General features: G+C 56.5%; 1 protein-coding gene across 1 annotated transcript in view; it reads right to left on the reverse strand.

The window, feature by feature from the left end:
• Nucleotides 1-1,336: 1,336 nt before the first annotated feature.
• The window catches only part of KCNK9 (potassium two pore domain channel subfamily K member 9), a 77,709-nt gene continuing 51,408 nt past the window's right edge, over nt 1,337-27,637 (reverse strand). The window contains exon 2 of the mRNA XM_060611401.3: nt 1,337-2,224. Coding sequence (XP_060467384.1) covers nt 1,383-2,224 — 842 coding nt within the window. The 3' untranslated portion in view covers nt 1,337-1,382. The remainder of the gene's footprint in view (nt 2,225-27,637) is intronic.

A 27,637-nucleotide genomic window follows, 5' to 3' on the forward strand; every position in this document is an offset into this window, starting at 1 on the left:
CCGGAGATCGACAAGTTCCCAACAGGCCAAGACACCACCCTTACCTCCAAACGCTTCCTGAGACCAACACAGACTTGCCCTTATTTACAAATCAAATGCAATTAGAGACCGTCTTTCTTGAACTACATACATACATACATATATATATATTTTAAACAAGGAATGCCCTGTCATTTTTTATTAGGAAAAGAAACCACATCCACGAATACCCATTCTCATCCAAGCATCCCACACTGTGATTCTTACTTATGCAGATCGATGCTGCATAAACCACCATCACCACCATGTAAGCGAGAGGGAAATAACAAAATAGATACTCTGAGGTTCCAACAATTTTCCAGTTTCCCCTGACGCTTCCAGTTGTGCGGTAAATTGTTGGAACTGGAGATGATAAAATTAAAAATGTCTTTAATTCGTATTATTCTTGGCTTTTGATTAATTCCGCTGCTAGTTTTGTTTTCTTGCGTTGATAATGCATACCAGTTTTAACAAAGTGCATGCTTTTAAAAATTTTTGAACTGGCAAGCTAAGATGATCCGTATCTTCTTTCCCACCCACCCCGAAAAAGAAGTTAATATAATTTAGAACGTAGTGTCTAAAGAATATGGTCATGACACATCTGGGATCGAGCCTGCTTATGGAGCATGCTTGATTTGGCAGAATGGTAAATCAAAAGCCTCGTGGGTTTTGTTTTCCCGTTTTTGTTTGGAAGCAGCTGAAAGCAGGTTCTTAACAGAACTGTGTCGTGGAAAAGAAAAATTAATACCTGCCACTTTCCGCTTTGTCGCACGATACACACACACACACACACGGGTACACGGGCGTGTGCACTCACTCACACACCATCCGCGCACGCACACCCACCCAGTGCTCGGGAGGACGAGAGGGAGGAAGTTAGGGCAGACAGCACGTCGGTGGTCCCTGGCCGGCTGGCAGCCTGGGGGGCAACTTTGGGTCGGGTATATTCTCTCAGCTCTGCCTGGTGGTCTTGGTCTGACACCTGTCCTGGGAGAGCCACCCCAGAGGTGGGGCAGGCTGGGGAAGGGTGTAAGGCATTCTTCGCTGGGAAGGAAGGAAGGGAGGGAGGGAGGGAGGGAGGGAGGGAAGAAGGAATCCATGCTTCATGCTCAGACGCGAGTCTCAGAGGGAGTCGGGCCTTTCTCTCCCCTTGGGCCTGCTCTGTCTCGCCGGGGGCGGTGGGGGAGGATGTGAAACCCGGGGGGGGAGGGGAAAGGAAGGAGGGAAGGTAATCGTGACGATGACCATCACAACCAAGGATGCTCGGAACGAATAAATGAGAACGAAAAGACGAGGTGGGCCGGTGGCACTTGACGTCAAGGAGGACAAGCGACTTTTCCCGCCTGCCCGGCACGCCCCGCACCCTAAACGGACTTCCGCCGTCGCATCAGCCTGTGGTTGTCGGTAAAGCTGTGTAACCCGGGGGAGGTGGAGCTGATGGGGGAGGGGAAGAGGCTGTTTTTCAACGTGCTTGGTGAGATCTCCTCGATCTTGTACGAGATGGAGTGGAAGTAGTGGGGGGCGAGCTTGGCGCTGAAGGAGTTCTGCTGGGCAGCCGGGCGGCCCCCGTACTCCTGCGGGCGGTAGCAGGTGCAGGAGCACACGTACTGCAGGTCCGGCGCGTCCGCCTTGTAGCGGGGCCGGCCCTGCCGCGCCTCCTCGGGGATGTGGATGACCATGCTGTTGCGGTTCCCGGCCAGGGACGCCCTCTCCTCGGCGTCCCGTCGCTCGTCCTCGCTGTTCATGGTCAAGAACCTGAGGACCACCAGGTTGAGGAAGGCGCCGATGACCGTCAGCCCCACCAGGATGTACATGAAGCTGAAGGCCACGTAGAGCGGCTTCTTCTGCAGGGCGCCCTTGGTCTGCAGGGCCACGTAGTCCCCGAACCCGATGGTAGTCAACGTGATGAAACAGTAGTAATAGGCGTGGAAAAAACTCCACTCCTCGCACTGGGAGAACGCGGCCGCGCCGATGCACAGCGTCCCCATGCAGGAGAAGAAGCCCACGGTCACCATGTTCTCCATGGACACCTCCGTGTTGCGCATGCCGCAGCACCTCTTGATACGCTTCAGCAGGTAGCGCACAAAGGTGTTCATCCGCTCGCCCAGGCTCTGGAACATGACCAGTGTCAGCGGGATGCCCAGCACCGCGTAGAACATGCAGAAGGCCTTGCCCGCGTCGGTGCCCGGGGCCGCGTGCCCATAACCTGAGGGGAGGGGTGAGAAAACAGGGAGAAGGCGTGAGGAGAGGCCCCGTGAGCTCTGGGGTGGGGTCGCACTTGGGCATCTCCGTTGGGGTGGGGCTGGGACAGACAGGGAGGGAGAGAGGAGGACAAGGGCGAGCCGGGGAAGAGAGGTCGCTGGAGGCTGGGGCTGGGAAGACGGTGGAGGCTGGGAGAGGTGGGGAGACGAACAAGGAAGAATCGGTCAAGGGTCCTTTGCAATTCGGGGGGGGGGGGACTTGGGGCGGTTCATCTGGGGCCGTTCAGAGGGGTGCGGAGGGCCTTTCCCTGCTCCTCTTAGAGCAAAGCAAAGCTTGAAAAGGAAAAGCCGCACACTCACTAACGAGAAGACTGCAGAAGGAGTGAGCCCAAGGGAGAATAACACATATGCCCACCATGCAACACCAGTGCTGCTGCCTCTCTGCTGAGTCCTGGTCCTACGGTGCCTCGTTCTGACCTCCTAAGAGCCTTCCAAACCCGGCACGATGAGTCCAACACCAAGGGCGGGAAAACTGAGTCAGTTACTTAATAGCAGGATAACTTGATCTCTTCAGAGCTGGAATTTGAGCCCAGAGTTTTCAGGCACCAAGAATAAGGCAGAGATGTTGACAAGAGGAGTCATTGCAGAGTGGAATATACACACCATGATAGCAAAGACTCGTATCCGCTTTGTTCACGGTTGGATCCCCGCACCCCCCACCCACCCACCCACCCACGGTGATAGGTAGCAGGTAGAATATTGAACAAATGAAGGAATAACATTGTGCCACTGTGTGAATGGGGGCTTCTCAGGAACGAGGGGACCAAATAATCCTTCCAGACCTCCCATGTGTAAGTGCTTCTCAAACTCTTCATGCAACTTCATCCATCCCGTGTCAACTTTACAGAGTTGAGCTGTATCTTCCTCACATTCTGAATGAAGATAGCAGTGCTTGAAGGGTGAAGGTACCTGCCAGGGTCATTCAGGTAGTTAGTGATCATGTGAGAGCCAGGATAGGGTCCATACAATATGGCAGAAAGAACAAGAGACTCGGGAGGCTCTAGTTCAAATTCTGGAACTAATACTGTCCAGGAAAAAAACAAACAAACCCTGAATCATGGGGCGGTATTTAGACTGAGACCTTCCAACACGTCAAATCCTGCCCCATCAAGAAAGGCTTCCCTGATGTTACCCCGAGCCATTATGGGCCCATAGCTCTTTAATCATGTACACTATCTTGGGCACCAACCCTTCCCAACCCTGGTTTCTTCGTGTTACTATCATCCCATGTAAGTCCCAGTCCCCACTGGGACTGGGTTGTGCAGATCTGCTGAGTCAGCACCTAGTCAGGGCCTGGTACCTCCGTTGGGACCAACCAGGCCCCCAGACCTCCACCTGCCCCTTCTCCCCCCTAGGAAACAGTCTGACTACTCAAGCCCCCAGCTCTCTACCAGGGCCACATCACTTAGGGTCAGCTTGTCTGTCTCTCCCCTGGCGTGAATCTGTGCATGCCCTACCTGCCCCAAGGGCCCTAATCTTGCTAGAGCAGTGGCCTCCTATGCTTGCCTCCAGGGTGCCTTCTCTTCATCCTCTCTGGCCCTCAATCCCACTGGGCCAGCACGGAGCTCCAACCCCTCAGAAACCCCATCGTCCTTGCACAAGAGGGAAAACGACAGGACAAAGTTGGAGTCAGGCCAGAAAGGCTAAAATGGGAAAGAGAAAGCCGAGGGGGAGAGCAACCAAGATAGTAACAGAAATCCAACCTGAAGAACAGAGCAAAAGCAGATTAAAAATAAATTCTCAAAGCCTCAGAGACCTTTAGGAAAATATCAAAAGGCATCCCAGCAAGACCAAAAAAAAAAAGTGAATAGCCAAAATGGACCAAATTTGGTGAAAGACACAGATTTACAGATTCAAGAAGCCCAGTGAACTCCAAGCGCGAGAACTACAAAGAAAACCAGCCATCAGAGCCAAACTGCTAGAAACCAGAGAGAGAAGTCTTGAAGGCAGCCAGAAAGAAACAAGACATCACACGGAAAACCATCTCAATACTCCTCCTTCTAATCATAAGCAATAGGAGCCAGGAAACCGTGAACGAACATCTTTATGGAGCTTGAAACAAACAAAAAAAGACTGGTAACTTGGAATTGTGCATCCATAGAAAACAGCATTTAAGAGTGACGTCAAGGGACACCAGGGTGGCTCCATCAGTTAAGCGTCCGACTTCGGCTCAGTTCATGATCTCACGGTTCATGAGTTCGAGCCCCACACCGGGCTTTCCACAGTCAGCACAGAGCCCGTTTCACATCCTCTGTCCCCCTCTCCCTCTGCCCCTCCCCTGCTTACTCTCTCTCAAAAATAAAACAAAAATAATTCTAAAGAATGAAGTCAAAGCACATTTTAACATGAAAGAAAACTTGTTCCCAGTAGATCTGCACGGCACAATTACTAAAGGAAGCTCTTCTTCCTAGAGGGAAAGGGTACCAGATGGAGGCTTAGGTCTTCAGGAAAGAATGAGGCACATCTCGGTAAACAAGTGGGTTTATATTTATACAAAATGTAAGGGTGGGAGTCCCACTGTGTCTCCATATAGCTCACCTGCGTGGCAGATACCAAAGCCAGATGGATGGTGGGGAAACAGTAGATTGTTGGACACGTAGAAAGTTGGTGATGTTAGCTGATGGCTCTGGATGCAATCTATTTACTACAGGAGACCAATGATGCATCTGCTGGGTCAAAAGCTGCTCATGGGGTTCCCGGGCCCCACCCACACCTGTCAGCAGTGATGGTCAGAAGCCGTTTCCTTCACGTGGCCCCGGGGAACAGCAGCCCCAAGCCCGTGGCAGGGTGGTTCAGTTCTCCGGCCATCTGTCCTGCTGCATAAGGAAAGCACTTCCTCATTCTGGCGCCCCCATGGCGTATCCCGCTGCTCCATTACAGTGGTGACACACCGCAGTCAGGTGCAGGTGTCGCCGAGTGTGGGAGATGGATGCCCCCAGAGGGCAGGACCTTCCGAGGAGGAGACAGCCAGGCAGGACCTCTTCAACAGCCTGCTGTCTGGCTTCCAGTTAGGTCGCCAGGAGGCCAGAAGACGACCAGGACCTTGGTCATGAGCCTCATCTGCCAGCAGCCTCACAGCCTCGAGCCACTCTCCACAGTCCCAGCAACGCGGACCGCACCCTGCCAGGGAGCCACGCCCTCCCTGGTGGCTTTCCCTCTGCCAGACTCACCCTTTCCAGAAGAGTCTATAAACAGCCCATTAATTGATTGCTCGAACTGAGAGTGCTGCTTCCTGCACAGGCCCCAACCGACACACCGCATGTATTCTCCACCGGACCCGCTTCCTGTCTCTGCTGTGACACAACACTACAACCAGGTGTACAAATAACCACGTGTGCATGTAAAGTACGCACAAGCTATCTGTGGAACACACAAGGGCAGCGTCTACGGGTACATCACACAGGACGTCCACAGCACAGAGGGGAACTTTGTGACCAGCGTGAACGTGTGGGTAGAATGACCACATGTACGCGGAACGGGACCCATAACCACCTACATTACACTGATACCCAAAAGGCACATACGCTATATTCCTAGCACACCCGCGTTCAAGGACACACTCTATGTGCAATATGTGTGTGTAGAGTCACTCAATGCACAGGACGGGTACACCCTGTTCCTGTATATGCTGCAGGGATTACATGCAAGGATTTGAAATTCAACAGCATCCACGCGATCTATGAGTTACACGTATGAGAGGAAAGGAGAGCACGTGCGCCAGACGTTGGGAAGGCCATTGCTCCTTCCCCAGAGAACGAGGCCTAAATCGCTGGGGTCTCACGGAACCTGTGTGACAGTTCAGGCCCTGAAAGACGGGGTTTTCCGTCCATGTGTGAACGAGTGCACCCCGGCCTCCCTGGGTTGGGCGCCATATTCATTCAACGATTCTTGTGTTTTCTGTCCAGACTGGTGACTGCGCACCAGGACCTGTGCTTGTCACGGGGGATCCACAGGGACTTCTCCCAAAATCTCCCAAGGGGCTCTAGTCAGCCAGCCTGGGCCCAGGGCCCTGCCCAATGCCTGGCACGATGGGTCCTGGGAAGTTGAGGGCAGATGGGTGTCCAGGCCACCAAAGACCTCCAGGGTGAGCCGCCCCTGTCCTCCTTGATCATCTCCTGTCCCCCGACCTCTGGTTAGGACCAGTCCTGGAAGCTTCAGGAGCCACATCCCCGTCCAGGCTTTCCCACTAAGTCCCCACGCACCCCACGCACCCGGGCCAGTTCCCCCTCCACCTCTGGGCCCTGCAGAGGCAACATAATGTCAGAAATCCCACCGAGGACTACACTGCCCATCCCCCCCCCCCCCCACTGTATGAATAACCCATCCTTCTGGCAAAGCAGTGTCAAAAAATGATTGACACGGCATTCAGGAGGCATGCACAGGGCCCAGAAGAGCTACCAACACCAGGTATCCGGTGCCTGCCTCTGGGCTGCGGGCCTGTGACCTCTGCAGGGTCACTCAGTTCACTAGATGGAGGTGGAAGAGGAGGCTGAAAAGGGGACAGTAGACCAGCTTGCGGCTGCCCTGGAGAGACGGGGTCATCATTCCCCAGCCCTGCAGGTGACCAGCGCTGACCGTCACCCAGAGCTGACGAGCCGGAGCATGCACTACTGGGTGCAAATCTCCCTGTGCACAGGGGCACAGCCGCTCATGCTGTCCGTCTGCACCCGGCCGTGCCTCCCACAGACTTTTCCACGTGTGCAGAGTCAGGGACGGACTTGCTTGTGGCCCCAGCGCTGGCCATGACAGGCTGCTTGGGTGGCTGCTGGGTGTGGGGCCAGCCCTGGGGCCTGCTCACAAGGACAGCGCACAGTCTGAAAAGCTGCCCCCGGTGCTGCACCCCAAACACCACGCTCCCTGAGTTCCCGGGCGCTGAAGCTCCGACGAGTCACCCGTGAGTCCGTCTGAGGAGGTAACCCATCCTCCCCTCCCCAGCCCTTGCCGCGTCCTCACCCCCAGCAGACAGCACCTGCTGTAGCCTTAGCCTCCCGACCACTGCCAAGGCTCTACCCGCCCCCCCCCCCCCATCTACGGTGTTTGTGCGGTGCCATGGGGTGCCTGGGGCTGGCCAGGAAAGAGCTGAGTGGCCCCGGGTCGAGTCCAGTCTCCACACTGTAGAGGCTCAAGGGTTCCTGGCCCAGCACAGGAGCTGACAAGGACACAGATTGGAATCGAATTCAAGGGACCTCGGTGCCATGAGGCAGCAGAGTCCTCGTCAGAGGGACCCCGGCACCTGAGACCCAGCTTAGCACACTGGCTAAGGCAGGGCTGTTGCTTAGGGCCCAGGAAGTGGTGGGCGGGGAGGGTATGGGTTGAACTGCAGCTACGGCCCTCCCCAGTTCAGGCCCGGCCCTGTGTGGGCTGCTGGAGAATCAGAGAGGAAGACAGACCTGACTGCCAACTCCAGGGAGGTGAGCAGTGTCAGAATCATCTGCTCTGCCGGGTGCAAAGTTCTAGCACGAGGCCCATGCCGGAAGCAGGGGAAGCACAGAGGAAGGACCCAAGTCAGACGGGGACATCAGCCTGCAGTCACTGCCTGGACGCAGCCTCCAGGGTTTTGATGGGTAAATAGGAGTTTGCCGGGAGGAGAGGTGGCTGCAGACTGCTCAGGCTGCCCACCTCCGTGGCGTTCGGACCTCACTCAGTGCGTCAGGCCATCTCGCTCTCACCAGTCAGTGCCCCTCCCCGGGCCTGGGAGCTCTCTGTCAGCAGGTGGCAGGGCCTGAGCCCATCAGGAGCGCTAAGGACAGGGCAGGGGGTGAGGGAGGGCAGGGCCAACATGGGTGTGTGTGGTGAAGAAGGCTTGGGAGAATGGGAAGGAAGACCCGTGCCCCGTGTCCTGCCCCAGATTCTAGCACGTGAACCCCCACCCCCAGGAGAGCACCTACTTGCTAAGCCTGGAGGGGGCTGGAGGGTCGTAAGAGCCACGAGGCTATTCGTTACGAGGCACGCGCGGAGTGACCCTGGAAAAGGCTCATATCACCCTCCCCACGATCAGAGAGGCAAAGCAAGGCCCAGGGGCAGGCAGGTCGCCCCCCCACTCCACACACCAGGCCATCACCACCCCGACTGTACTCCCCTCTCACCCACAGACACTGACCTGCCCTGGTGGAGAGTCACAGCTGGGCTGCTGTGGGCCAGGCCACGGGCAGGGGGTCCTGGCCTCCCTCCCTTCCACCGCCCTCTGGCCAGACTGTGAGCTCTGAGGACAGTTCTGCCCGCTCCTGACTCACCTCTGTGATCCCAGAGTGTGGCACGGGGGAGGCACTTGGAGTTTAGAAGGATGCATCACTGGGTAAATGATTTCTGTCCCCAGGGCCCTGCCTGGAGTCCTGGCCAATCCCGAGCCCAGCACGGCTGGGGGCAGCTTTGCCCAAGACACTGCATCATCCAGCCTGATTTCATGGCCTCTTTAATATACTTCCTGGGTCTCCTTGATCTGTCCCGGGAGAGGCTTTGCAGAGAAGACGCCTGCGTCTCCCGGCTGCAGCTGGCTAACAAATAAAATGAATAGGCGCCAGCTTTCCGGAGGGGAAAGATGCAGGGAAGAGGGTAATAACACTCATCATTTCTGTTGGGTCTGGGGCTCCCTGAAGAACCAGCTGTGGCTAGAAGGCAGCCCTGCCTTCCAAGACGCCTTGTGCTCCTCGCTGGCTCCTACTAGACTTTCCAGAAGTTGACAGTCACTAGATATAAGAAGTTTCCCAGACCTGGCCCCTGTTCCCGGCAGTGATTCATTAAAGGTGCCGTGAGGGTCCGGCAGGCTCTCCCCACTGTGAAAAGTAAGTAAGGCAGCCAGACAGTGTGGGTCACAGAGCTGCCTTGCTCCTGGCACTCTGGTGCTCAAGAACTCTTTGTGGCTCCCCTTAGCTCCCTGGAAATCTAGGCCCATCAACAGCTGGCCTAAATGACTTCCTCAGGCTTGCACAGCACCTCACAGTTTGCAAAACTTCCTGCTGGGGACTGCCCCTCCCTGAAGCCTGCCCTGATCCCTTGGCCAGAATTCCACTACAGGACACAGCAATGGACGCGACTGGCCCCCGGCATGGGGCCAATTCAGGTTGGAGCCCCGACTCTGGATGGTCACCCTCCCTCCCCAGGTACCCTCAGTCTCTTCTGTCAAGTTCAGGGGGGCTGGGCTGCTCCCTGAGCCATCACAGGCCGGTGCTGGGTGAGGGTGATGGGGGCTGTCAGCTCCAGCCCACAGCTGCCCGGGCTGGGGACAGACTGCCCCACACAGGGAGGGAGATGGCTACAGGGGCCTTGGGTAGTGGGAAACTTGCTACCGGAAGAGAATGAAATGTTTATAAAGGACATACAAGGTTTTTGTGCCGATAGGAATTAAAATAGGCATACACTGCATTAAAGAATGACTCAGGGAGGTGCCAGGGAGGGGGGCCGCCCTCAGCCCCCTGTGCTTCCTGGCTGGCTCCCCTACCTCTGTGTGCAACATGCGTCTCACTCCCTGCACCCTCCCACGAAGCTGGCCTTGCTCAAGCCCCCAGTGAGGGCCGCATGATTATTAAGACCCAGGTGTCTGCTAACACCAAAAAGGAAAATGACTCATGGGCGACCAGGGGGTGGTGAGTGGGCAGGACGGGTTCTCAGGAGGTTCCTGGGTAGGATCAGCAGGTCCCAAGGTCTGCCACTTACTGACCATGACCTTGGGAAAGCCACCTAGACCCTCGAAGCCTGAGCTTTCTCTCTGTAACGGGGGAATGTGGAGGGAAGCAGTCCCTTGCGGTTACACGGCACCTTACAGTTTACAAAGGTGAGCTCTGAGGACAGTTCTGCCCACTGCTGACTCACCTCTGTGATCCCAGAGTGTGGCACGGGGGAGGCACTTGGAGTTTAGAAGGATGCATCACTGTGTAAGTGAGTTCTGTCTCCGGGGCCCTGCCTGTCCACAAAGCTTGTCCACATCCATTCTTCCATCCGAGAGGGACATCCTTCCTGCAGCTTCCCCAAGTCGGCTCTGCCTTCCTGCAACGTAACAGAGCTGGGTACCACCGCCTGGGCTGGGCTCATGCGCAGGTCTCCGTTCAACCCCTGAGAGGGTCCGGTGCTTCTTGTGGGCTCTGATTGGGTGGCTAGCCGAGCCCCCCAAACCAATGAGCCTTTGGCTCTGTCCCGCCAGACTAGTAGGGTGCCAGAGCGTGATGTCCGGAGCCGCTGAAGTAATTTTGGCACCATGAGGATGGGTGCAACCACAGAGGAGAAATCCCTGACCAGAGAGACCAGGCGGATCATTGCACCCCTGTGTCTGAGCCCAGCTCACAGACGGTCCAGCCTGTTCCCCAATAAGTCTTTTGGCTTCAGCCGGTGTTTTGATTGCAATTGGTTAACACTCCACATGATCTACTGCTTAGCATGACTAAAAATAGCGAGCAACAGTTTTGTATGGACAATGCAGTCCTCTGTAGGTCACTCTCCCCGCACCTGACACGGCTTCTCCCACAAGCACCTCAGATCCGTCCGAGGGCAGACGGGTGGGGGAGGCGAGGCAAGCCGGCAGGTGGCCAGAGGCACAGCCCAGTCCCCGGAAAGAGCAGCTTCTCCAGGGCCCGGCCACAGGGCACAGGCCAGGGCGACCCAACTTCCTGATTTTTAAAGAGAAGCTGGAAATACAGATTTTGTAAATGTAGAATCCAACTGGTGTCTAATTAAACATTTTAATGGCACAGGCCAAACAAAACGAGACAAAACAGACCATCTGTTTGTCTAAAACAAGAGGTCGTGATGCTCCAGAAATGGGGGGAAAGGAGGTGAGAAGGGCAGGACAGAAGGCTGGAAAGCGGAGGTGGGGGAACAGGGGGAACGAGAGGTCAGTGAGCCCACCACTCGTCACTCCCTGCCACCAACCCTCCACGGTCGCGAGCCCAGGGGACAGCAATCACCAGCCAGTCCGTCTCACAGATGCACAAACCCAAGGCAGCAACAGGTGCCATCGCCCATAGAAGCTCCTCCCCAAGTGGGCTGAGGCCAGCCCCGCCTCCCGCCACGCAGATGGGAAAGCCACACCCAGGCGGGCACAGTCCTCCTGGGTAGACTGAAGCCCCTCCCACAATCCCCATGGGGAGCTCCACCCCCACAGAATGCACGAACCCATCTCACAGATGAGAACACTGAGGCTCTTTGCCCAGAGCCCTCGGATTCCAAGTCCCCAGCCCTTCGCCCTTCTTGGAGCCATGAGGAGGCCCCAGTGATTTGCTGATTCACAGGTTTGGCACTCTGTGTTCTCTGGAGGAAAATCTGGCAGATTTGGTCTTATTTAATGAGAGAACATCTCCCTCAGATACTTTTAAGATTATTATTAATTTCCCAAATAGTTCCCTTTTGGTTTCCCTTCATTTTATGTCTTAGGGGGAAAAGGGAACCTGAAAATTTACTTTTGGAAACTATACAAGCTTAGGGGCGCCTGAGTGGCTCAGTCGGTAAAGCGTCCGACTTCCGCTCAGGTCATGATCTTGCGGTTCGTGAATTTGAGCCCCGCGTCGGGCTCTGTGCTGACAGCTCAGAGCCTGGAGGCTGCTTTGGATTCTGTGTCTCCTTCTCTCTCTGCCTCTCTGCCCCTCTCCCCCTCATGCTCTGTCTCTCAAAAACAAATCAAAAGCATTAAAAAAAAAAAAACTTTTAAAATGTAAAAACAAAACACTGTCTAAGCTTATAAAAGGCATGAATCTCTGACCAGAGTGCCTGACCGGCCTTTCTGCTCTTCTGTCCTGTGCGAGGGCGGGGCAGGCTGGATGCTGGGTGCGGGCACAGCCCGTGCTGGCCACAGGGAGCCTCCACAGTTGGCACGTCGGCCTGGCGCCCACTCGCACAGCTCTGCCAGACGGACATCCTATCTTCTCGTCTGCAGGCATCCCTCAGGAGGGAGCACCTCTCAGTGCGCAGACTCACGGGAAGCCTGGCCCAGACCCCAGCTGCACCTCCACCCCTGTTTCCTTCACCTTGGGAGGGTCCAGTGGGGGTCAAGTAACAGGTTATCCCAAGTGATGAACGAAAAGCAGCCCGGGCGGCCACACGCACGTCTCCGTTAGTCCCCAAAACAACCATGCAAGGTGGGCATCAGGGAGCCCTTGGGGGCTCAGGTGCATCCAGGGGGGCCCTGCTGGAGGCGGTGTGCCCACCCAAGAGTCCGCAGGAAGGCAAGAGACAGGCCTTACAGCTTTCTCCGCTCTCGGCGCCGACCCAGATAACAAAGAAATGCATTCTTTAAACGTTATTTTCAGCACTTCTACTGTAGATGTCTAGCCCAAAGACTTGAAAATAAGTCTTTAGACACTCGTACGCCCATGTTCACAGCAGCCAAAAGGGAGAGACCACCCCAATGTTCCCCCGTGGATGAACGGACAAGCAAACTGTGGTCTACCCTCACGAGGGAATATTACTCGGTCTTGAAGAGGAAGGATATTCTGACACATGGTAGAACGTAGATGAGCCTTGAAATATCACGCCAAGTGAAAGATGCCAGGCACCGAGCCCATACTGTAGGACTCCACTTCCACGAGGGGCCCAGAACAGGCAAATCCACGAGGCAGGAAGCAGGTGAGCGGTCGACCGAGGCTGGGGGAGGGAAGAATACGGGGTGGTTGCCTGCTGGGCCCGGGGTTTTCTTCTGGGGCGATAAAAATGTCCCAGAACTAGACAGGGGTGGTGATCACACGGGATTACGAATGGACCAGATGCCACTGAATTGTACACGTTAAAATGTGAATTTCATGTTGCGTGAATTTTACTTCAACGGAAAGAGTAAAGAAGCTATTTATTTTTAAAGCAAAACTCTCCCCATTTTCTCCCTGAGGCTGAGGGAGGGAGGAGTGGCGGAGGCCTGGGGGTCGGTGGGGTTCTGGGAGGAGAGGCTGAGCTGGCCTGGGCACAGGGCCCCCAGCAGACTGAGCACACCCAGGAGAAGCCCGGACTCTGGGCAGCACCGCCCTCCCTGCCAGCCTCCTGGGGGTGCAGGGGCGACGCAGCCTTCACACCTGCCCTCCATCCCCAAGCCTCATCACAGTCCTGTGGGCTCCCTTAACCAACCCCCACTCGGGCCTCTGGACGCAGGTGACAGGCGTCCATCCTGAACCAGCCACGGGCCACCTCCTCCAACACAAGGCCCCCCCCCTGGCAGGCGCTCTGACAGCACAGCCTGGCGGGCAGAGTCAGAGCAAAGGACCTGGACCAGGGTCGGAGGCCCAGGCCTGCCCCAGAGGGGAGGGTGAACCAGGCCGTGGGGCGGGCAGTGGCCCAGCCCGCTCCCTCCTGCCATGAGATACATGGCGATGCACCTGCCTTGCCGGGCCGCCAGGCTCTGATGAGGCACCCACGGGGGGGAGGGGTGGCAGTGGGGGGCAGCTCTGACACCTGGGGCAGGACGAGGTCAAGGTCGGCCCCGCCCACTCGAATACCCTAAGCCGGAAGCACAGAAGCCGGGACTACAGGGCTAGGGCTGGGAGAGGCTAGTGCCGACCACCCACCAGGCAAGCTTGTTCCTGCAGGGGCGCCCCCTCCAGGGGACAGGGAAGCGCGCGTGGGGCAGGGACTGGCGGAAGCCGTGTCCCCATCCTCCCGGTCGGGCCCTCCCCGGGGGCCCGCTCCGCTCAGCGACCAAAGAAGCTCGGGCGCCCTCTGGCGGGCACTCGGCGGCCGCAGAGCCGCCAGCCCGGCCCGCAGCCCACGTTTCCCTGGGCGGCAGCCAGAGCCCGTTCACCTCCTCCTCAGTGATCCTTGTCATGCGCGGAGTCTCTTCCCAGAAGTTCCCATCAGTCAGCGGCAGCGCTGACGACACAGAGGAACGATGGTAATAACGCGGCGCTAATGACCGCAACCACCTATACCGAGGGCGCGGGCTGGGCCAGGAACTGAGCTAAATGGTTTAAAGACTCCCTCACTCTGGGGGGAGGGGACACCCTCTGCAGGTGCGTGCTGTCACCTCCACAGCGTGGAAACGTGCCTTGCCCCCACCTGGGCTCCCACGCAGGCCCCTAACACCAGGCACGACCCCGACCCCGACCCCACTGTGGGCGTGGTGGCGCCCACCCCTTCCAGAACGTGCCAGAAGCCCGTGGTTCCCTTCCTGCCCTCCTGCGTCCCTTCCTAGTAACAAAAAAAAGAAAAAGCTCCTCACTCTTCTGTTCTTCTCTCCTTTCCTCCTCACCCACAGTACAAAATCTCCCCAAAAAGAAACCAGAAGAAAATGTGGTAAAAACAAACCCATATTTAAAAACTTAAGTTCGGGGGCTGCTTGGGTGGCTCATTCAGTTAAGGGGCCGACTTCAGCTCAGGTCATGATCTCACGGTTCATGGGTTCGAGCCCTACGTTGGGCTCTGTGCAGACCGCTCAGAGCCTGGAGCCTGCTTCGGATTCTGTGTCTCCCTCTCTCTCTGCTCCTCCCCAACCCCACCCCCATGTGCGCGCTCTCTCTCTCTCTCTCTCTCTCTCAAATAGACATATAAAAAAATTTTTTTACGAAGATCATAGGAATAAGTATATAAAATTTGGCTGACTTTTGAAAGTCAATGGTAGAATAAGAAAATGTAAAGTCAAGCAAAGCCTAACGCCCTTTAATAACTGGTACATTTTTTAAAAAGAGAAACCAAGTCAAAAATATTAAAACTCATGCTGTTTGATGTGGAGACTGTCTTTCGGGGCTAATTCACCCTGGAGTGCACGGGAGGAAGGAAGTGAGAATTCATACCAGAAAGACCAATAGGGCAGAACATGCAGAGCCTTGAATGCCAAATTACTCTTGGCTCTAAGAGCCAGCCAAACTAGGCAGGTGGCCATGGCCCCAGGGGCCGGCAGATTCCACCGCTCTGTTCAGATGCTCCCTGCCCTCTCAAAGGACCCTGTGCAAATGCCACCTTCTCCAGGAAGGCTCTCTCCTCCTTCCTCTGAATCCCCAAAAGAGCCCGGGCACACGTGGATCTAAGTGGCACGGAGTTACGGGGCCTGATGGCAAGGTCCTCATCCCTCATCTGTGACATGGGCATGACCCGTGGGGCCAACAAGGCCTGGGGAGCAAAGACAAGGGTGCACATTCCGAGTTGAAAATGGTAAACTACAAACACCCGTGCCTCTCAGATACCTAACGCGCCGAAATGAAGGTAAAAAGCGTTGCGTTTGTGGCTTCTGAGGCGTTGCTTCCTAAACTTTGGTGCTCACGGGGACTGGACAGCCTGGGATCTTATTATAGTGCAGGTCCTGAGTCAGGAGGGCTAGGAGCCCAGGACTCTGCATTTCTACCCAGGCCCCTGGGGACCCACTGCTCCATGGAGCTCCCGCTGTGCCGGTAGGACCTAAAGAGAAGCCAGGTCACATCAGAGCCGTGGGGGGGCCAGTGCCCCCTAGAGATGGTAACAGGCCTTGTTCTAAGCACATCTGAGCTGGAGGAATTGAACTCGTTTCCTACAGCAGCTGCAGGAGCCGGGTGGCAGCACACTCCCTTCCAGGGCCTCAAGCGTCGGGAGATGCTCATTTTGTCTAGAAGCAACAGGAAAGGGCGGTTTCCAGCCCGCTGGTGCCCACCCACGTGCGTGACCTCCTCTTGCTCGTGCGCACACAGCTGGCCCACGCCGTCCCTTGTGAGCAGACACGGCGTATGACTCAGTGACAGCAGCAGGGTTCCGGCTTGGCCCATAAACACCGGCCTCACAGTTCTCTCGCTCTCTCTCCTCTCCTTCTCTGAGTGTGTCTGTCCCCTTCCCTCTCTGTCCCCCTCCCTCTCTCCCTCCCTCTCCCTGAAGATTGCAGAAGACTCAGGATCTCGGGAGGACAGAGCCTCTGGCTGTCAGGAGCCGGGGTTCCTGAACAACCACACAGAACACAGCCCTGCTGACCCAAGAGGACAAGTCGCTTGTACTGCGCCACGCCCCTGAGACTCGGGCCACACCTGCAGTGACGCGTCATAGAGAGGATGGTCTACCAGCTGAGAGGCCAGACCCCAACGGCAAACACGTACAGACGGACATCGCCCAGCAGGCCCGAGGAGAACCCACACTTGCATGTGGACACAGACCCCACAAAGCCCTTCTCCGGCCCGTCCTCACATCTGCCACGCGGTCAGCACTGGGACAGTCCCGTCCATTTCACACGGGAGGAAACTGGATCTCAGGTCCTGTGCATGTGCACACACAGACACACGCAGGCCCGTGCACATACATGGATGTGTGCACACATATGCACACGGACATGGAGACGTGCACACGCAGGGATGTGTGCAGGCACAGGAACATGTGCACACACAGGTGCACACACACACACACGCACAGGCCCACGCAGACTCACACACGCATGACCCCTGTGGCCCTGGATGCTCTTGGAGAGTCATGAAAAAGGAGCAAGAAAGACTGAAGAATCTTAGCCCCACTCTCCCCACTCCCTAACTTTTAGTGGTAAACATGCATTAAACGTGAGCACTGATAAAAAGCACAGAACGATGCTTGGCTCATAGCCTTTCTGTGCTCGGTTTCCTTGTTGGCAAATCAAGAATACCACCACTGCCAGCCTCTTGAAGTTGTAAGGATTAATTCAGCCCAGTCACTTGCCCGAGGACATACGATCCTACGTAGACAACCCTCAGTTGCCACAAAACCACCCTGTGTCAAGATCGTGTGAAAAGGCCGCCTCCGGCACCTGCGGGAGAACATACGCGCACAGACACACATGGCCCAGACCCACCCTAGCAGAACAGTAACCCCAGGTCTCCCAGTCTCAAGGCAGAGTGGAAAAACCCAGATGTAGAGGCAGACGAGCTCGGCCTGACTCCTGTTCACCTGCACAACTTCAGGAACAGGCTTCGGCACCTTGCGCCCGGTCTGTTCTGGAGATCAAGTACACACAGCACCTTCCCCCGAGGCTTGCTGGGAGTTCAAGATAACAGATACAAGTTCCAGGCCTGTGCCTCCCTAATGTCAGGGGCCTCTCCCTGGACCCTCTGGTCTTGGCTTCTGCCTTTCATTTTCCAAGATAGTGGGTAAACGTTGTCCAGGAGTTTGTCACAGGTGCACACGATTCCTGTTTCTTCTGCCTTATGCCTCAGGACCTTTGCACATGCCGAGCTGCCAGCCTTGAACACCCCCTCCTCTGCTCGACACCCCGCCTACAGGCTCACTCCCTTTTCCCTCAGCCTTGGGCTGGGACGGCTCAGCGGCAGGGAGCCAGGGTGCTGAGTCAAAGCACTCCTGCTTCTGGCTCCCTCAGGCTGGTGGTCCCAAGTTCAAATGGCTTTGGGACCATGTAAGCGCCATCTGCAGGGGAACAGGACTTGTCTCAGAGGTCAGAGGGAAGTGGAGACCCCGATGAAGGAGACAACCACCAGGGAGCTCCAGGCGGCTACTGCTTTAAGGGAGGGAGGCCCAGGAAGGGGGGGCCCAATGCTCCCCTTCTCTGAAAGGCAGGCCTCCAGATGCTTCTGTGGACGGAGTGCAGACCACGCGTTCGCAAAGCCCCTCCCTTATTGCTACGTCCTCCTCATCCGCCCAGCAGGATGCATTTGTGTCTGGTGCCAGTGACCCGCCACTGCCCCCCTGTGGCCCTCACTCCCTGCGGGGCCAGCGGGACACGGGCAGCAAGCCCACCAAATCACTGGCCATCTCTTGAGATTTCCCACACCCTCCTGCCCCCTGAAAAGGGCCCTTCACAGAAGCCCACTTGGGTTATCTACACTGTGGGGGGCAGGGGGGCATCTGTCCTCCCCAGACCAGCAGGAGCACCTCAAGGGCGAGCTCTGACCCCAACTCTTTCTGAAGTCCTGGGGCCGTGCCGGGCACACAGGGAGCGGGTGCTTGCCAAACAGCTGGGTAAGGAAGGTCTGCTGTAGTGTCTCTCTCCACCTGGTCTCCTTAGACACGGGATGGAAACTTCGAGTAAACCGCACCCTTGAATGAAGGCGGTGGTAAGTAGTTTATAAAGAAATCAATTCGGGGCGCCTGGGTGGCGCAGTCGGTTGAGCGTCCGACTTCAGCCAGGTCACGATCTCGCGGTCCGTGAGTTCGAGCCCCGCGTCAGGCTCTGGGCTGATGGCTCGGAGCCTGGAGCCTGCTTCCGATTCTGTGTCTCCCTCTCTCTGCTCCTCCCCTGCTCGCACTCTGTCTCCCTCTCTCTCTCTCAAAAATAAATAAAAAAAAAAAATGTAGAAAACAAAACCATTAAGAGCATAAGGATGTCGGCCATGTGCCGGGCACTGTCCTAAACACCAAAGTGCCTGCAGTGAGTACAGCTGCTGTACCCATATTTTAAACGCAGACTCTGAGGCCCAGGGGTTAGTAACAAGCACAAGGTCACTGTCAACCTGGCAAAGCAGGGATTCAAATCCAGACCCCTGCCTGCCCCACAGCCCTGTCCCCTGGGCCACCTTGCTGCCAGGGTGGCCTCAGCTTGTCCACAGAGCAATGCTCACTGTCCCAGAGCAGGGTGGGAGGGGCGTGGGTGCAGGGTGGGGAAGGAGGCCGGGGCAGGAACGAGGGAAGGCCACAGAGAGGCAAGCGGAAAGTGTCGACGTGGACAAGAGGCAGGCTGAGGGCCCCGACGTCAGGGGGTGCGCCTGCCGTCACATGAACAGACGGTCACCGTCCGGGCTGGGGGCACCTCCTTCCTTCCTATCTCGGGGGATGAAATGGCCGTGTCGTTCGTTTCGGCATTCCCAGTGCCTGGCACGTGTGGGCACCTTATCCAGTGCACTCACTCGCCAGGTGACTACTGGGCACCTAGCACGCGTCGGGCACCATGCCAGGCACTGGGGAGCAGTGACAGCAGTGGCCATGGTGCTGCTGACCGCAGCACAGTGATGGGCAGGAGGGCGCTCTGTGCGGGGCCCTCTTCTCCAAGCTCTAGCCGCCGGGGACAGTCGGCACAACGCTCACAAGGATGCCACACAGCGTGCGAGGGAAGAACTCTCGGGTGGGCCGCTAATAAGCCCATTTCACAGGCAAAGAAGTGAGGCACAGGGAAGCTGTGCCCACTCAGGGTCTCACCTGCCCAGCCCCCCGCCCAGGCCCTGCCTGTAAATGGGAGCCTGGCCCCACGCTCGGGTTCTGGAGCTGCCGGCCCACCCGCCCTGCGGAGAAGGACCAGCCGCACACCTCCATCCCTGTCTGCAGGAGGCCTCTATAAACACAAGCTGGCCTCGATTCATCTCTCCGGAGCCACGGAGCCCTTTTAATCAAAGCGGCTGCCCAGCTGTCTGTGGGTGAGGGACGGCCCTGGACCGTGAGAACAGCCCTGCACCTGTCTTGTTAGCGGCCTGGTGTCTGGCAGGCGCAGGGCGGGGAAGGACACGGCCTCAGCCAAGGAGCCCGGACCGCGGGGGCCACCCCAGCCTGGGGTGCCATGAGCTCTCTCTGCCAGGACCAGGCCCGGCCCCTGCTCAGCCCCCCCAGCCCCCCGGGGGAAAATGAGGACAAGTTCAGCTTCTGTGGCTGCCACGGACGGGGTCCCTCCAAGAGCCCAGATGCTGGCCGCGGGGGGCCGTGCTGGGGAAGGCGGCCTTCACGGGACGGGTCTGGGAAGAGCGCTGGGCTCAGGTCACTGTCTCCCTCTCTGGGGCTCCATTTCCCGTGTCCCTTGGGGGTGAGCTTGGCCCTGCTGCCTGGGGTGGCTGTGAGGGCTCAAAGGAGCGACCCTGCGGAGCGCTCGAACTCTGACGGGGTGCCAGGCACGCAGCAGGTGCCGTGTCGACGCTAGAGAGAGCACAAGGCAGCCTCTGTTCCGAGCTTCCTCCTCAGGGCCCCGCGGCTGTGATGTCACAGACGTGAAGCACACAGTGGGCCCTCCACAGATGTCAGTGGGAACTGGATCCCGTCTGCCATCCCCCTCGTTCCCACAGTCAAAAGCTGTCCCCAGAACACAGTCTTCGACCAGGACGACCTGCTGGAAAGGCCGGGTCAGCCTTGCGGCAGGAAAGCCGTCCCCGCCGTGAGGACAGGGCCGACGTCCAGGGAGCCGGCCACCGGCCAGTCCTCGTGCCGGCCGCTGGCCGAGCCTGGTGTCCTCATCTGTCACAGGGCCCGCAGCCCCTCCCCAGCCCAGTCAGGTGGGCGTTGTGTGGGACCCGTGCAGCCCAGGCCCGAGCACAAGGACGTCCCCACAGTGGTCACCTTTCCTCCCAAGCCAGCCCTGGGCCACCCCCACATCTTTCTGCCGAATCCCACATCACGTCCTGCCGAGGGGCCAACCACCCTCAAAGTGTGGCCACAAAACGTCCCTGGGAAGCCACAGGGTGCTGGAACCAACACGCAGGTTCCCGGCCCTGACCCTGACCCTGACCCATAGAACCAGGACCCTGGGCACAGGCCCGGCATCAGCATGGCAGAACCACCCAAACGAGTCGAGGAGCCACGGCCCCCACATGCGGGGCTCTGGGCTTGGTGCCCACTCCAGGGCCTGCCGTGAGGCAGGAGACGGGATGGGTCTCCGGACCTGTGCAGTTTGTGCGGACGTCCACAGGGTCCCCAGGGGCAAAAGCCCATGGGGTCCCCAGAGGCAAATACCCACCGATAAAGCTTCCTTCCACCAGCCCCGCAGGGAGAAAATCATGCCTGACCACAGCATCGCCCCTGATACCCTTCCTGAAAAAAGCCAAGGGTGACAGTCGTTTGGGTAGACTCACTCCAGAATCTGTCACCGCCAGTTTCCATCACTGCCCAGTGCTGGGCAGCACCAGCAAGGGAGCAGGCCGGCAGCTCCAGGGGGCTGCTTTGTGATCCGATTACCCTTCCTCACTGTTCGAGGAGACCCGGGTCCTGGCACCAGCCCCTCCCTGCCTCAGCTCTGTGACCTTGGGCAAGTCACGTAACCTTGCAGAGATCAAAAACTGAAACGCAAAACAAGAAATGGAAAAATCCCCACAGATCTAATCCTTCTTAATTTATCTCCTAGACTCCCAGCTACTTTATTTCCTACTTCTTAGATTTTTTTTCCATTTTGTAATTTGCCAATTGTAGGAATAATAGTCGCTCGCTGCAAAGGGTCGTGAAAAGTCTTTTTAAAAGGCTACGGAAGCAGGAGAGCATTACCCACAGACCGACCAGTTCAAGAGGCAGCCTCGTGAGCGTTTTCTCATATCTTCCAAATCGTCCTGCCAAACACACCTTCCAGGGCTGAGAGCAAACTCTAGAGAAGCAGTTATGTGGCCTTCTTGTAAGAAAATGTTTGTGTCGTTATATTACCGGTAAAAATTCTTCACAAACATCATTTTTAATTCTTCGTAAGCTTCAAGCGGACGCACCATAATTTCTTCACCTAAATAAGCTAAATAGGGAATCCAAGGGGCTCTAATCTGTCTCCATTGCTAATAACCATTTGTGTTTTGACCAAAAGCACACCATTTCCGGCCCTTGGGATTTTATTCTTACCACGTAAAAAGACCAGACACCAAGGAAATGCCAGAACGCGGGCTGAGCACTGCACAAAATTAAAAAATAGCGATGCTTCATCGTCTCCTTTCCTGAGGAAGGGTCTGAAGAGAACTTTCTTCTCATAGCACCCCCCCAACTGCTAGGGATGATTGCTCCCATTTTCCTAGAAGAAACATGTTCAGAGAGGTCGAGTCCCGGCTTCTGCTGATGAACCCAATCCTTAACGTGCTTTCTGAGGTCACAGAACCTCACTGACGGCCAGACAACTTCCAGAGTGGCAGAGTAAGGACTGTTAAAGATCTCCTCCTCCAAAACCATGAGAACACTCCCAAAAGTATCTAAATCAACTTTTTTGAGGGGCTCCCGGGGGGCTTAGTCAGTCAGGTGTCCGACTTCAGATCAGGTCATGATCTCACAGTTCATGGGTTTGAGCCCCGCATCAGGCTCCTTGCAGACAGCTCAGAGCCTGGAGCCTGCCTCAGATTCTGTGTCTCCCTCTCTCTCTGCCCCTCCCCTGCTCACACTCTGTCTCCCTCCCTCTCAAAAATAAGCATTAAAAAAAATATTTTTAAATCCACTCTTTTGAAACCTGGAAGTTAACTGCAGGCTTGCAATAATCCAAGAAGTGTTTATCCAAGAAAAATAACTACATTTCAGAAAAAAAGGAAAGCTTTACGGTGTTCTAACTTACCCTCTTCCCACCTCCCTGTTCCCAGCTGCAAGGTAGCCTTGAAAACCAACAGCCCAGCAATCACGATCTCTATGAAAAACAGCATCCACCAACACAGGAAGGGGGCAGAGCAAGTCTGGAGCACCCCGTCCCCAAAACCTCACCCCGACAGAAATGCCATTATTTGGCCCGTCTGGCGGCTCCCTGTAAAGTTCCATTCCCATGGTTTGTCTTTATGTGATCTGACTCAGAGCCTGCTCAGTGATAAACCATATCGCCGGGACATTTGTTGAAAACAATCACAGGCCATTTTTTTAACATTACAGTTGCCTGAATGGGGATTACTAGTTGGAGCTCACAAGAGGGTGACCTTAAAACTAGAAAAGAAAAACTGGAGAATGGGAGACTTTGAAACACTCCAATACACCCATGGGAACCGAAAAGGCCACACATGCACACAGGGCTGTGCACGTTACTGGGAAACCCTTGAGGTGGTCCCCATCCCTCACTTCCAGCTGACCTTGAGGCCCCGCACAAGCAGGAAGCAAAGGCTAAGATAGCTGTAAATGTCCTGCCAGAGCACTGCGTACCCCCCCCCCCCACACACACACATAGCTTCTCTTGGAGAAGCCTGGGGGACCTGCTGGCTTAAGGCCTTTAAGGAAATCTCTGTCCAATGATTAGCTGACCACTAAGCAAACCAAGGAGAGATTTTGCGGCCACATGTGACAAAGATTACAGATGTTACAGAATTCATCCAGCAAAACACAAACAGCAACAACACTGAACCCTGCGGAGGAGGGAGCATTGATTCCCAGAGTTGCCATATTGTATCATTTTAAATACTTACTTCTGAACAGAAAATTCTAAGGCACACAAAGACCTAGGAAAGGACGGCCCATCCACAGGAATAACACACAGTTGGTAGCAAATGTCCCTGAGGAATCCAGAGATTAGTAGAGATACATCAGCTGTTACAAATATGTTCAAAGAATAAAAGAAACCACATCTAAAGACTTACAGGAAAGTAGGAAAATGGGGTCTCACTAAACAGTAACAATTGAATAAAGCAATAATAATAAAGCAGTGTTGAAGGGCTCAGAACATATACAGATGTAATTTGTATGATAATAATAGAGCAGAGAAGAGAGAGGAACGGAGTTTTGTGGCATTCTGCATACTATTGAAATTAAGTTGGTATTAATCCAAACTACACTTTAAAAAGTTAAGATGTTAATTATAACCCCCAGGGCAAGTACTAAGAAAATAATTCAGGAAACATAGTAAAACAAACAACAAAGGAATCCAAATTGTATACTAGAAAATATCTACTTAAAAACAAAATGCAGTAACAGAGGAATGAAGGCACACACACACAAAGATATACAGAAAACAAACAGCAAAACAGCAGACTTAAATCCTACCTTATCAGTAACTGAATATAAATTGGCCGCATACTACTATCAACAGGAAAAAACTGAAGTATGGACAAAACATGATCCAGCAACATGCTGTCTATAAAAGACACACTTCAGATTCAAAGACACAACCAGATTTGACTTAAAAGGACAGAAAAATCACGCAAACCACCCAAAAGAGCCACAGCGTCTCTACTGCCATCAGACAGAATAGACTCTAAGACAAAAATTTTTACTCGAGCCAAAGAGGGAGATTTTATGATAGTCAAAGCTCAATCTGTCAGCAAGGCACCACCATTATTCACACACCTAACGGCAGAGCCCCAAATACGTGAAACAGAACGTCACTGCTGTAACCGCTGGTTAGATTTTTCTCCGTCACTGCCTTCAACCACGCCCTGTCAACCGTCCCATCGCCCCTTCAGGACACCTGGGGAAGAGTCCATAACTTCCCCGCCCCTTTCAGTTATTCAAACCCCAAGCTAGTCTAAGCGTCCTCTCAGACTCCATCTGAATCTCGTCTCCTCCTCTATGCCCAGTGCAGACCGTAGCTGGGATGCAGACGGAGACAGGAAGGAACGCAAGGGGACACTGGTCTGGCCGGGACGCCTCCTGCCCCTTCCCTCACAAGCCCGCCTTGTGTGACCCCAGGGACAGACCGCAGGAAAGAGCGGAGTCCTCTCCCCGTCTGCCTCCTGCTCCCTCTGCCCTGCGGTGGCCGAGGACTGGCACTGCTGTGGGCACAAGCCTGGGTTCCCAGGTGCTTTCATGCCCCCGTGCCAGCGTGAGAAGGAAGAGCCCCCCCACCCCCCTCTTGCCACTGGGGTCCCCTCACCTCAGGTGGTGGCCGCTGTCCCTCCCCAGCGTTAGGCTGGACCCAAGAGGGCCTCTCTCTCTCCCTAGGGCAGGGACCCCCAGCAGGAATTCCTGTGCTGGAAGTGGTGACCGCCCCTCTGCACCCGCGTAGGCCAAAATCAGAGCCCCCCCCCCCCCTCCCCGCCTGGGTCTCCAACATCATCTTCCAGCTGGTCCCTAAGTCTCATGCCTTCCACCATCCATCCGCGTCCCGCAGCCCACCCCCCATAGCCGCTGCCAGGCCTCAGCGCCCTTACCCCCTGCCGGAACCTGCTGAGGGGCTCCTGCCCCGAGCCCCCTGCCACGGCCCCGCTGCCTCTGACATCTTCTGGGCATTCGCTGCCAGGTGGATTTTACCAGACGTATTCTGCAGGCCACAGAGCCATTCAGTGTGTGATCCGAATTAAATAAACGGGAGGGGCACGGAGATGATGCAACCTGAGCTTTGGAGCCTGGGAGCTGTGCCACCTTAGGAAAGTTGCTTCCCCTCTCTGAGCTCCACGTTTCCCATATAGAAAATATCAGCTGCTGGGGCGCCTGGGGGGCTCAGTCGGTTGAGCGTCTGACTCTTGGTTTCGGCTCAGGTCGTGATCTCGTGGTCTGTGAGATAGAGCCCCACGTTGAGCTCTGTGCTGACGGTGTGGAGCCTGCTTGGGATTCTCTCTCTCCCTCCCTCCCTCCCTCCCTCCCTCTCTGTCTCTCTGTCTCTCTCTGCCCCTCCCCTGCTCACTCTCTCTCAAAATAAATAAAGTTCAAAAAAAATATTAGCTGCTAACGTTCACTCTCTGCCAAGTGATTCCACGCAGATAAGCCCACTAATTCTCCCGACCACGCCAGTCACTGCAGGAGTGGTCTGGAGGCTCAGAGAAGGTCAACAGCCTTATCGAAGGCCAGGCCTCCAGCAAGTGGTGATGCCAGGGTTTGAACCCAGGCGGCCTGACTGCACACTGGCGTATCACGGGTGACCAGCAAATGCCAGCGCTCTCCCCTTCTCTGCCCACAAGCGCCAGCGGACCCCGAGACGCACACGGTGAGTCAGCGCCCCGAGCTGAGCAAGTGGGTGAAGGGTGAGAACCAAATCACAAAGCCCTTTGCCGTGCACTGGCCGGCGGGTCCGTCTCCACAGCTCTGGGGGTCTGGAATCCGGGCCCGGTCACAGGGCTTGTTTTAGCCAAAGGGACAGTAGCAAAGGTGAGGAAGAAAGGGTGACAACACACTTCTGATTCCAGGCTTACGCCCTCCGATTGCCTTCAGGGCTCAGCCTCCGTGTGACAAGACCCCAGCCCGCGTGGAGCAGAGAGTGGCCGGCCCGGCTGAGGCTCCAAACCAACCAGCCCCCCGCCCAGCCCCCGCCGGCTGCCCCCACCCAGGCCAGCAAGACTGCCCAGCCGGGCCCTGGACGTAACCTCCCTGAGGACGGCATCCGCATCTGTGACGTGAGGTAAGGACCCCGGCCCTGCCCCCTCAGCACACAGGTGCCAGGGGGAGAGGGCAGGCCTGTGCCAGGGCCGAGCCGCTGTCCGTGTCCCCTCACCTCCGCTGAGCCCGCTAACACACACCTCCAACTGCCCGCCCCCCACCTCTCCCCTGCTCCTCCAGGCAGGGCTCAGGTCACAGCGACTCCCGTGCCTGGGGCTCCTTCTAGCCCCAGAAGAGCAGCGGACATCAGCAAACCTTGGCTAGCATGAGCGTCCACAGGCACTGTGGAACTGAAATAAAATAGCGGTGTGGCCCTCTTACCTGCAGACCATCGCTGCCTTGGGGGTGTCAGCGGTCAAGCTGGTCGCTGGAACCCTCGTCTGTCACCTGACCCACCTCTTTAAGTCTGTCTTCGCTCCACTGCAAAAACCGCTCCCAGCTCCTGCCACACCGCGCTGATCTGTTCACGGGACAGGCCAAGTGGCCGGGACGATGACGGGCTAGTCCCTTGGCCTGTGACGCCAGCTCGAAGGTGTGCTAGTCCCTCGGCCTGTGACGCCTCGCCCCCCCTTCCCCAGGAGTGCAGTCGGCTTGTCTCCCGGGTCCCTCTGGACCGGGCTGGGGGTCCCCTGCCCCGGGCTCCTGCAGCTCCTGGACTGGCCCGTGTCAGAGCCCTTTGCTCACAATCTGTGGGCAGGATTCAGGGGCCCCAGGAACTCGGACGGGAAATCAAACCACCGCCCTTATCTCCACCACCCTCTGGCTGACATTCAGCGACTCCTTCTACGACGCACGTGAACAAACCGAGGAGGGGTCTGCGGTGGCCGTCACCGCTGTCACCGCAGCAGCGAAGGAAACGCTGTATTTCCGTGCCACGTTCGCGGCTGGGGACCTGACACATCTCGGGTGCATACTGTCACCTAGAGCCCAGCATAGTTACCCCCGGCCGTCCTTACCGAATGCATCGGTCAGGAGGCACACTTCTCACCGGCTCCCTCCGCAGAAATTATCTTCCTTTCCGCGTTTCGGTTTTACTGGTTTTTCGGGGAGGGTTGAACGAGATCAGGGAGTCACCTGCCCAGAGTCTGGTGCCCCTAGAGGCTCCGTCCCTCCTGGCGCAACAGGGCAGCCTGTGACCCACAGGTTTGGGGGTGGACGTCTGGGCCGCCGTGCAGGGCCGGGCCATCTGTGCCCTGCAGCTGCACGCTGGATCCACCCCAGGTGCCAAGGCACAGGACACCCCATGAACTCCCCTCTCCAGCGCTGCCCTCCTGAAACCCAGCCATCAGCATGCAGGGCCCAGCACAGGTGCAGACCACAGAGCCTGTCCCTCATTACTGGAGGGACACGGGCCTGGCTCTGGCATCTTAGTGCTTGCCCGCCCCCCCGAGACGGGCCACACGCCCTGTCGCGCGTTCACCGGGGTCTCCCCCCCCCTGGCCCGGCCTGGAAGTCAAAACCGTCCCCGCGAAACCGCAGCCTGCCCAGAGCACAGATGATCGTTAGCAGGACTGGCCCCCAGAAGGGACCGCCAGCAACAAGTTCAGGGGGAATCAGGGTCTTGAGAGAAACTCCTCTCTCTCAGCAGCACAACCCTCCCTCCAGAACGTGTTAGAGCCGGGGGAGGGGGTGGTGAGCTC

This window comes from Panthera onca, chromosome F2 (assembly GCF_046562875.1).
Source record: "Panthera onca isolate mPanOnc1 chromosome F2, mPanOnc1 haplotype 2, whole genome shotgun sequence".
Taxonomy (NCBI): domain Eukaryota; kingdom Metazoa; phylum Chordata; class Mammalia; order Carnivora; family Felidae; genus Panthera; species Panthera onca.